General features: G+C 51.0%; 1 protein-coding gene across 1 annotated transcript in view; it reads right to left on the bottom strand.

The window, feature by feature from the left end:
- Window positions 1-676: 676 nt before the first annotated feature.
- The window catches only part of C14H8orf74 (chromosome 14 C8orf74 homolog), a 28,400-nt gene continuing 18,031 nt past the window's right edge, over window positions 677-11,045 (bottom strand). Inside the window, exons 3-4 of the mRNA XM_043487393.1 lie at window positions 1,749-2,152; window positions 677-1,032 (exon numbers count right to left, since the gene is read on the bottom strand). Of these exons, the coding sequence (XP_043343328.1) occupies window positions 796-1,032; window positions 1,749-2,152 (641 nt within the window). The 3' untranslated portion in view covers window positions 677-795. The remainder of the gene's footprint in view (window positions 1,033-1,748; window positions 2,153-11,045) is intronic.

The following is an 11,045-nucleotide window of genomic DNA, read 5'->3' as shown; positions in this document are numbered from 1 at the left end:
CGGGTGGTCACCGCGCCTCTGGAGTGCTTTATTCTTGGGCTCTCGGGGGTGATTCATCTCTCGCTGAGGAGGTTAGTGTGGGAGTGGGACTTCCGAGCGGTGGGCTCAGAGACAGAAGGGACATGGACAAGATCACAGATGCCAACAGTGCTGGGTGCAACGCTGGGTCTCTGGCCTCTAGGATGGTGCCCGTTCCCCTGTCTCAGGCTAAACAAGATGGATTCTCACAGAAAGAAGCATTTTCCAGAGGTATGGGCTCTGCGCCCTCCAGCAGGAAAGCCGCTAGGTACGGCAGGCTGCACATGGTAGATCCTCAGAGAGGAAGGGGTCCCAGCATCTGTTCCCCGGACGGTGCTGCAGGTCTTCCTTGGGGGACAGGACCACCCACCCTCTTTCCTGTTGAGACCTTCTCGAGGCTGTTGTGTTGTTCGTGTCTGTTGTCTGAGCTCAGACTTAGTCACCAGTGGTGTCTGACTGGCCTCATGGGACAGCCCTCTCCCATCCTGCAGGGAAAATCTATTTGGATTGGATTTTCAGGTGGTGAAAGATGATGTCCAGCAAGAAGATACAGAACATGCAATAAGTGTTGTGTCTTCCCTGTCCCCACCTCCTTCACCCACGTAACTCAGTTACACATGAAACAGACATTCAATAAGTACTGCAGCCAGGACTTCCGTGTGTTTCTTTTAATCACTAGACATCTCTGACCTATAGGGTGCCGAGCACATCACATAATCCTTTCATCATTGAAAATGGTTCTTCCTCAGTCTTCAGACTGTAGACATCAGGGGCCTTCTACTTCTTTGCTTTTGCTTTCTTCCTTTTGTTGGTTTTGGACAACTGAAGAGCTTCGTCTTGGCCTGACTGACCAGCAATGGGGACCAAGGGAGGGATGGGAGCGTTGAGGTTTAGAGTCTTCTTCTGAAGTTTCAGGTCCAAAATATCAAAGGTTATCTGTATCTCATACTGCAGCAGCTCCTTGAGGCACTCGATCTGGATGTGAATGGCCTCATTGATGAGTTTCTCTAGCTCCTGGAAGAAACAGAACGTGGCTGGTGAACAGGGCCTGGGGAAAGCTGAGGCCGCCTGCAGACAGAGTCCCATCACAGGTGCCACTTCTCAACCCAGCAGCCTCCTTGCTCAGTGTGCTGGGGCCTTGCATCCCCTGCTCCCCAGAGTTACTCTCTATCCATCTCTACCCTACTCTATGCCCCAGGAGGTGACTTTTAGGAGCTGCATCAACCAGCTCCCTTGACCTGTCACTACCGACTGGGTTCAGCCAATGGGAGGCCCTGGCAGGAGATCGGAGGGCGAGGAGAGGATGAAACCTCCATGGCCCTTCCTTCACTCCCATGCCTCCATGAATGCCAGCTCTGCAGGCAGACAGGGCACTGCGAGAGTCTATGGTGGTTTGGAAACTGGGGGCTCCTTTGGTGGAATCTGTGCTAGAAAGAACTTGGACTTGGGGGTCAACCAGGCCTCAGTCCAAATGTAAACTGGACCACATGCCAGCTCGGGGACCTTGGGCAAATCAGTTAAACCCTCTGAGCCTCAGCCATCTCATCACTAAAATGGGGACATGAATTATACATCTGAGGGATGTTTCATGAAACATGTGCACAAAACCCGTCCCCTCCTGTGCCCTCCCAGGAGCGAGAACCCCAGGGTCCCGCCCGCAGGTTCTCTTGGCGGGAAGGGACGTAGGCTGGGACAGGCAAGCCTCCCCCTGCCCCACGGGCCCCTCTCACTTCTCTCTTCAGAGCCTGGTGCCGCTGCCCAGGCAGCTCGGAGAATGTCTCCTGCAGCAGGTGCTGCTGCTCCAGGCGCAGGGCCCCCTTCAGCAGCAGCATGTTGGTCCGCTTCTGCACCTCGGCCGTTCTCAGCTCCTCCAGCTGCTGCTCATGCTTCCAGACTTCCCGGTCCTTGCCCTCGGCCAGTGGGAGCGGCTGGGGCGGCGTGCACACCTCCAGGTCAGCAACAGTCAGGTTGACATCCCGGTCCTGGCCCAGGACGTACTGATAGAGTTTGTAGTGGCGGATGAAGGTGTTGTGGAAGTAGTCACACAGGGCCAGCAGGTGGGTGGTGTTGAACTGCCCCTGGTAATCTCTGAGCTTGTTCCCCAGGATTGTCACAGCCTCGGTGATGGAGCAGCCTGTGGGCACAGAAGGGCCGGGTAGCAAGTATGAACCGGACCAAAGTGGCAGGGATGGCTGATCAATATCTGCTGACCCCAGAGACCATGTCCTACCAACTGTTGTATGTCACCATTTTTTAGATCAAGAAAGTCGTGGGGTGTATCATGTTTCCCTTTTTCCCTTGGCTCCTGGGAAGCTCAGGGGCAATTTTATGCAGTAACTTACCTTTATCCTATTTTTTTCTTATATGATTATCCCACTCCTTGCCTATATTTTGACATTTAGCTCTTGTTTTAAAGGCTTATTTCAGCTGTGCTTTATGCTGTTTCCACTTCAGACCCTTCAGGAACGAAGTGAGGGTATCAAAGGGATTCTGATATGAGTGGAGTGTGAGATGGTTGCAGAGACAAAGACATTATACTGGCCACTGGGGTCACTGACTTAGGCAAGTATTCTTTAGACTGTGTAGAGATCAGCCCTGAGGGTAGCACTGGGCAATGCTCCTTGGAGGATAAACCATCTTCTCCCATCTTCTTCCTTTCACATCTCACTCTTTTTTAATTTGTTTACTTTTCAGCCACACTGTGTGGCATACAGGATCTTAGTTCCCTGACCAGGGATCGAACTCATGCCCCCTGCAACGGAAGTACATATTCTTAACCACTGGACCAGCAGAGAAGTCCGCCTTTCACGCCTCTGGCTCACAACTCCATCAGAGGCTCAGGGTAAGAGTGTGGTCAGGAGGGCAGGACTCTCCCGAGCATGTGATTGTGTCTCAAGACAGAGGTGGTTCAGTAAAGGGTCTCGCTGACTGAGGTGCGTGCCCTGTGGACAGATCTCTGGCAGGGAGAGGACAGGACAAGTGACAGAGAAGGACCCTGGACCCTCACACAGGTGCCACCCTCTAGGGGCGCCGTGAGCTCAGCCATGTCTCTCTCACCCACCGACTCATTGTCAGCTCTGCAGGACAAGAGCTTGGGCACAGACAGGGGGATTTCACAGCTCCCTCTATGTCGACAGAGACCAGGGAGCCTGGCTTTTCTCCTGGGGTGGAGGCCAGCCTGCTTGCAGATCCCCCCACCTGGTGACCATCCTCTTCAGGGCCCTGCCAGAGTGCCCCTGGGGCCTTCAGGAGGGGCTGTCTCTGCCCGGCCCATAGGGCTGTTTTTCAAGCCCTCCCCACCCGCTGATTCTGCCTTCACTTTGGCTCCTCAGTCTTGGCTCTGCATGGGTGTTTTAACCTTAACTCTCCCCAGAGTCTGAGAGAGCAGGGCTTACAGAAATATTAGCACATGGAGCACTGCTCCACCTTGAACCTCAGTAGAAAGTGCTGTGAAGTGTCACTAAGATTTAGGCTTTAGTCTCACAGGGGAGGTCAAACCCATCCATCCTAAAGGAGATCAACCCTGAATGTTCATTGAAAAGACTGTTGCTGAAGCTGAAGCCCCAATACTTTGGCCACCTGACACGAAGAGCTAACTCATTGGAAAAGACCCTGATGCTAGGAAAGATTGAGGGCAGAAGGAGAAGAGGGTGACAGAGGATGAGATGGTTGGATGGCATCACTGACTCAATGGACATGAATTTGTGTAAACTCCAAGAGATAGAGAAGGACAGGGAAGCCGGGTGTGCTCTAGTCCGTGGGGTCACAGAGTCAGACACAACTGAGCGACTGAACAACAGCAACCCCTGGGGGAAGGGAGCGGGGAGCCTCTCCACCGTGCAGAATTAAAGGTTAGTGGGCTGTGCTTTCCCTTCCTTTCAAGGCAAATCAGCAACTCCACGGTCCAAGACAGTAGCCCGTCTCAGGATGGGGTAGGGGAGGGTGCTGGGCCTGCATGATGGACACAACTCTGTGTCCTCCTAGTTGTGACTCTTGGACCACCATTCCCTCAAATGTAAAATAGGGAATAGTCATGTTTACTTCACAGGATTGGTAGGGGGATCAAGTGGGATGGTGTGTCCAAGTGCCTTATACAGAGCCCACTACAAGGTAGTAGTCAATGAATGCTGCAGGAAAAGAAGTGTTTGTTTCTCCACTGTGAGAAAACTCTCCAGGCCACATCTTTGTACCTCTCCATAGGTCTTGTCATTTATCCATCCCTCTCTCCATCCATCTATCCATCATCCGAACATTCACTCGTCATCCATTCATCCATCTCTCCATTCACCTATCATCCATTCACTCATTATTCATTCATCCATCTCTCCACCCAACCATCTTTCCATCCATGCATGCTTGCATCCATCTATTTATCCATCCACAATTAATTTGTCAAGCTGTTACTGAGGGCCTATTAATTGCTAGGCATTATGCTAAGTTCTAGCAACATTATGATGTGTCTTACTAGACACATCTCTTGCCTTCAAAGTTCACACAGGAGAGATACACAAGCTGATATTGACACATGTGTAAAGAGGAACAGAATCAGGTGATAGGGAATGCTCAGTTGAGGATATGGGTTCTCCTGGAGAAGATGAGGCATAAGCGACATCTCAGAGGCTGAGTGGGGCTGAGCCAGGAAAGATTGAGGGGGAGGCACGGCATGGGTGCGGCCTGAGCGAGATCCGAGGGGCAAGGAGCCACATGGCCCGGGTGGGAAACAAGACTGAGTTTGTTGTCGTTGGCACCTATCGGCAGAGGCAGAAAACAGCATGTAGAGTGGAGAGGTGGGAGGAAGGCAGATGGGAGGGCCTTGAGTGCTGTGTTGGAAGCCAGCACTTGTACTCCAGGCAGCCCAGGGCCTGCCCAGGGAGACTGTGGTCACGTGGTGGCCTGTGGGGAGACTTCGGCCCAGTCCAGACAGGAGTCATGTGGCCTAAGAGTGCCAGGTCAGCAGGCACGGGCAGCAAGGACAGATTTGAGTGGCAGGACCAACGGTCAGGTGTGGAGGGGGATAGAGGCCTGCCTGACTCACAGCCTTTTCCTGGGGACCCTTAAGGGGCAGGACGGCCACCACGATAATATGACACAGGTGGGATGTAAGTCTGTTGTGACCCCTGCCCTCAGAGCGCTTCCAGTCTGGGGAAGAGGAGACAGCTGGACAGATGACATTCCCTCTTTTTCTCTCAGCCCGCAGCTCAGGGCTCTGTGCTCAGTGAGGGTCAATACATATCTAGTGAGTCAGTGGACAAATTGTGACATGTGAAGTGTAGTAATGGAGCTATTCATTTATCCCTTCAACAAGGATTCATTAGGGACCTTGCTTCCATGGGCCAAGAACTCACCTACGGTCCAGGAAGGTGGTGAAGTGCTGGGGGAAACACACACAGTATAATCCTGCTCAGGGCTACTTAGTGCTGGGTGGGCAGACTGTAGAAAGAAGGGACTTTCTCAAGGAAGTCAAGGGATCAGGTCCCTGAGGAAGTGGGGAAGGACAGGGGGCGGGCTGTGTCAGAGGGAATCACTGAGCAAAGAAAGGCGGAAAAGGGGGAAGCAGGGGAAACAGCATGCACAAAGGCCGCATGGCTGGAGAGAACGTGGCTCATCTGAGGAATGGAAATGCTGAGGATTGGGGGTTGGCGGGCTGGAGAGCAGCCAGCGGGACCCCTGGTTCTCACAGAGGTCTCCTAGACCACCCACCCCACATCTCTTATCAACTGGTTCAGTTCAGTTCAGTTCAGTTCAGTCGCTCAGTCGTGTCTGACTCTTTGCAACCCCATGAATCATAGCATACCAGGCCTCCCTGTCCACCACCAACTCCCGGAGTCCACCCAAACTCATGCCCATCGAGTCAGGGATGCCATCCAACCATCTCATCCTCTGTCGTCCCCTTCTCCTCCTGCCCCCAACCCCTCCCAGCATCAGGGTCTTTTCCAATGAGTCAACTCTTCGCATGAGGTGGCCAAAGTCAACTGGTTACCTCGCTGTATTAAGCAAAAGTTGAAAGTTAAATTTACTGAAAATAATTTTAAGGAATTAATTTTGTCCATTGTTTTCCAAGGAAAATAACAGTTTTGAATGACATTTTAAGAATTGTTTGCATTGCTCTTGTCATATTTATATAGTTTCTTTGCTTATATAATTTGACAATTGCAAATTAGGTACATAAATAAGCCACATTAAAAGTTACTCAGAAAGTACAGTTAAGTTTGATGTTAATAGTTTTTCAATTTTCAATTTAATTTTAAAATGTTATTTACTCATCTTTAACCTTGCATTGAATATAAAGAGTAAGCTTTATAATGTATAAAGCAGATATACATATAGTGTATAATCATACATGCAGAATACTTATGTTATTGAAATTTGATGACGTTGGGCAATTAGGGGAAAAAAGCTCTAAAATGGCTTCTCAAAAGGCTCCAGCAATCCCATTTCGGAGTATACGTCCAAAGAAATGAAACCAAGATCTTGAAGCTGTAGCTGTATCCCCATGTTATTCACAAGAGCTGAGGTATGGAAAGAGCCTGTGCCTGTCAGGTCTGTTGATGGATGAATGGTTAAATAAACTAGGATATACACACACACACACACAGTGGAATACTATTTAGCCTTAAAAAGAAGGAAATGCTGTCATTTGCAACAACATGGATGGACCTGAAGGACATTATGCTAATTGAAATAAGCAAGACACAGAAGGACAAATACTGCATGATCTCACTCGTAGTTGGAATCTAAAAAGGTGGAACTCGTAGACGCAGAGGGGGACATGCGGAGCTGTGAGTCAAGGACAGAGCTTCAGTTATACAGGACGAGAAAGCGCTGGAGACGGACCACAGAGGACGTCCCCACAGCCAACAACACCGCTCTGTGTATTTGAAATGTGCTACAAGTGTTCTCGCTACAAACTGAAGTGGTGACTCTGTGAGGTAGTGGATGAGGAAATCATTGGGGTGTAACTTCAGTACTTATTTCTCAATTATTGACAAATGGATACATTTTATTTGTCAGGAGACTCATGTTCAATCCCTGGGTTGGGAAGATCCCCTGGAGAAGGAAATAGCAACCCACTCCAGTATTCTTGCCTGGAGAATCCCATGGATAGAGGAGCCTAGAGAGCTACAGTCCGTGAGGATCACAAAAGAGTAGGATATGACTTAGCAACTAAACAACAAACAACCACCCAGAAAAATAAATAAATGTGACAGCTTCTCAGGGAAATGATAGTGATAAAACTACGTGGGTGGAGACACAGCTCCAGCAGCTCCAGAACAACGCACTTTCCTCCTGTTTCTGATTGAGCCTCATAGCTTCCCACCTGTGTCACAGAGACCAGTGACCCATTCATTCCTTGGACTGTCTCTTGTGCCAGGAAATAAGCTGGCTGCTGATTCTGGGGTCTCCACCCCTGAACCTGTGCCCCAGGGACCAGCGGGAGCCCTGGGTTCCATCACCACCCAGAGCTTTCTAAAAATACAGCACCCCCTCCCTCCCCATATACACATACTCCCAACCATCTCAGGAAAAGAACCACTGACTCCACGATGGGGTCTGACTCCACGATGACTGCTGCCTGACTTCCATCCGAGTTATGAGGCAGATTGAGCCAGAGAACTCAGACTTTCATACCCAGGGGCCATCACGAATTGACCAACTGGTAGAAGGATGGTGCCAAAGCCCCATAACACTCTTCTCTGCCAAGAGAAGCCCCTGATGACTCAGAAAGCTAGGGATTAAGTCTCTGGGAGAAGTCTCCGGCTGCCAGGCGGCCAGATCTGTCCTTGCAAGTTGCTCTTCAATTTACAGGGAGTGTCTGGCTTAATTTGCATTTGGCTGCTGGGAACTTCCTGAAGACGGTCCCCAAGGGCCTGGAGGCCAGCACCTGCGCAAAGCTGGTGGGAGTGGGGAGGGGAGCTTGGGGATAGCGTGGGTGGGATGACAGCCTAGATGCTCCAGAATCAGGGCAAAGGGACCCAGGGCCCGGACCAGGCGGGCCGGGCTCCCTCCCTTCCTCCCACCCAGACTGTAGGATCTGGGGCTGGGCAAGGGGGAGCACATGGAAGGAGGGGGGGAGTTGGGAAAGGAGAAGAGGGGCTGCTCCTTTTGGGTGGGCATGAGGGGGAGAATCCAGGTGCTACTGGTGGCCCCTGACAAACCAGTTTGGTTTGCCCCCGCCTTGGCTGCGAGGGGAGGAAACCCGTCAGGCTGCAGCCTGACCTGCCTTACAGTTCCCAATGCCTGAGCTCCTGCCAGGGCAGCCTGGGACGCTGGGAAAGCAGAGGAAAGCCAGGACCCTCCACCCCACCCCCATTCGGGGTCCCGAATGCTGCCCCCGATGACCCCCTTTGTGCCCTTGAAAAGGTTCTGCCAAACTCATCCGCCCCAGGGTGCTGGTGCCAGCTCAGAAGAGGGTGTGTGTTTTCTTTGGGGCAAGAGAGGACTCTTATTCAGGGAGCTCCCTTTGTTGGCCCGCGTGCCCTGGGTCATCTCAGGCGCCGCCCAAGGCCTCCCGGCAAGGTGAGCAGGTGGAACCGCCAGCCCCACTTTACCTGAGAGAGAACCTGAGGCTCCAAGAGGTCAAGGGATATGCCGCAGGGCACACCAGGTGGCCCTAGTGGTAAAGAAGCAGCCTGCCAATGCAGAAGACATAAGAAACGCAAGTTCCATCCCTGGGTCCAGAAGATCCCCTGGAGGAGGGCATGGAAACTCACTCCAGTATTTTTGCCTGGAGAAGCCCATGGACAGAGGAGCCTGGTGGGCTACGGTCCAGAGTGGCGAAAGAGTTGGACACGACGACTGAAGTGACTTAGCACGCATGCACACACACAGCTGAAGAGTTGCAGAGCCAGAGTTCCAACCCCAGCCTGACCTGGGGAGGCCTCTTTCAGCATCCAGACTGCAGTGGCTTGGACTTGCTTTGTAAACCCTGGAGATGGACACTGGAAGGGGCCCCCAACACTCTCGGTCACAGTTTTCCAAAGGTGGTTTTGCAACAGGTATTACACAGAAATGCGTGGCCTTGAATACAGGTTGGAGCCAGGGAAATTAAACAGGTGTCCTTAACATGCTCATGAGCACAGCAGAATATGCTAATAGGCTCAGCAAATGGCCAGAAAGGGTTGAGTCTATGCAATATTTCTTAGATGTATTGGAGGCAAACACATGTAGACCTTGGAGGTATATCAAGTTCAGTTGCAGACCACTGCAATGAAGCGAACTTTGCAATAAAGTGAGTCACCTGAATTGTTTGGTTTCCCAGTGCTCATGAACGTTACACTTACACTATATGTAGTCTTAAGTGTACAATAGCACTCTGTCTAAAAAATAGTGTGCAACCCTTTTAAAAAAAATATTTACTTCTGAAAATGCTAACCATCACCGAACCTTCAGGGAGGTGTCATCTTTTTGCTGGTGGAGAGTCTTGCCTCGATGCTGATAGCTGCTGCCTGACCAACACCAAGACCACAGTACCCAGGATCCACTCACTCTGCACCTTGCCAACCATGTGCTCTGTTCTCAGCCACCATTCAGAGTTTCGAGGAGGCCACCAGGGAGCCCAGGGCAGCCCTCTGGCCTGAAGACGGCCTCGACGCTGGGGCCATGCCTCAGAGCTGTCTGTGGTTGTAAGAACACAGCCTGGGAATTCAGGCAGCTGTGGGCTCCTAGCCTGTTTCCGCTTCTTAGCTACTTGCATGAGCTGTTTTGCCTGGGCACCACCGTTCTCATGTGTAAAATGGAGGCAGTAAAGACATCTGACTCGTAGGGTTAGTTGTGCGCATAGGGGACAGAGCTCCCACAGTGCTTGGTACACTGCGTGCGTGCATACTTCAGTGCATGCTTCACTTCAGTTGTGTCTGGCTCTTTGCGACCCTATGGACTGTAGCCTGACATGCTCCTCTGTCCAAGGGATTCTCCCAGGTAAGAATACTGGAGTGGGTTGCCATGGCCACCTTCAGGGGATCTTCCTGACCCAGGGATCGAACCTGCGTCTCTTACATCTCCTGCATTGGCAGGCGGGTTCTTTACCACTAGTGCCACCTGGGAAACCTTGGTACACAGTGGCACTCAGTAAATCACATGGTTGTCATCACTGTCGTCGAGACGATTCCAGGCATCCCCACTCCCTGGGGGCTGTCGGCTGTTCTGGGATAAACCTGTCTTCCCCAAGGACTCCACAGGCTCCTAGGGCAATGAGTTCCTAGAGGCTGGTTTTCCTCAGTCCACTCACCTAGGAGAGACTCTCTCTCCCTTGCTGGGGTGGGCATGGGATGCAGATGTGCCTTCTCTCCTGCCCACACCAGCTGCTAAGGGCAAAGGATGGCTGGGGGTTGGCTGTCTCCAGCTAGAGGCTTGCAGAGGACAGAAGAAGAGGCAAGCCTTCTGGTCAGACCATGTAGTGAGGACCCAGTAGTTCACAGCTCTCCCCAGATCTCTGGAGTGTTCTCTTCTCTCCCTGCTACTGTGAACTTCTCAGCACCTGCTGGAAGGACTCGATTTCTCATTTCCGAAAGATCTTTCCAAAAAGCTCTGGACATGGAGTTGCTGCCCAGTATTCAGCTCTTAGTAAATAATAATACAAGCAGCCTGCACGGGTGTGCTACTTTACAGGTTTAAAGCATTTAATTATCCATCAATTTATTTAATTGGTCACAACCAACCTATGAAAGAGGTAATTGCTGCCATTTAACAGATGAGGAAATTGAGGTTTAGTGTATGCAAGCAGAATCAGGACTCAAACCCATGTTCTCCAGCTCCAAGAAGTATGCCTCAGCTACAGGGGTATTTTTAAAGTGTGAGCAGAAGACATGGACTGAACAGAACTACAGTACTCCCACTAGAACTTTTTAAATTTTATTGTGGTAAAATACACACAACATAAAATTTACCTTTTTAACCATTTTTATGTGTACAGTTCCACAGTTCATTGTGATCCACACAGTCAAAGGCTTTGGCATAGTCAATAAAGCAGAAGTAGATGTTTTTCTGGAACTCTCTTGCTTTTTCGATGATCCAGCGGATGTTGGCAA

The sequence above is a fragment of the Cervus canadensis genome, chromosome 14 (genome assembly GCF_019320065.1).
Source record: "Cervus canadensis isolate Bull #8, Minnesota chromosome 14, ASM1932006v1, whole genome shotgun sequence".
NCBI classification, from domain to species: Eukaryota; Metazoa; Chordata; class Mammalia; order Artiodactyla; family Cervidae; genus Cervus; species Cervus canadensis.
Note: the sequence above shows the minus strand (reverse complement) of the source record. Positions and strands in the feature narration are given on the sequence as shown.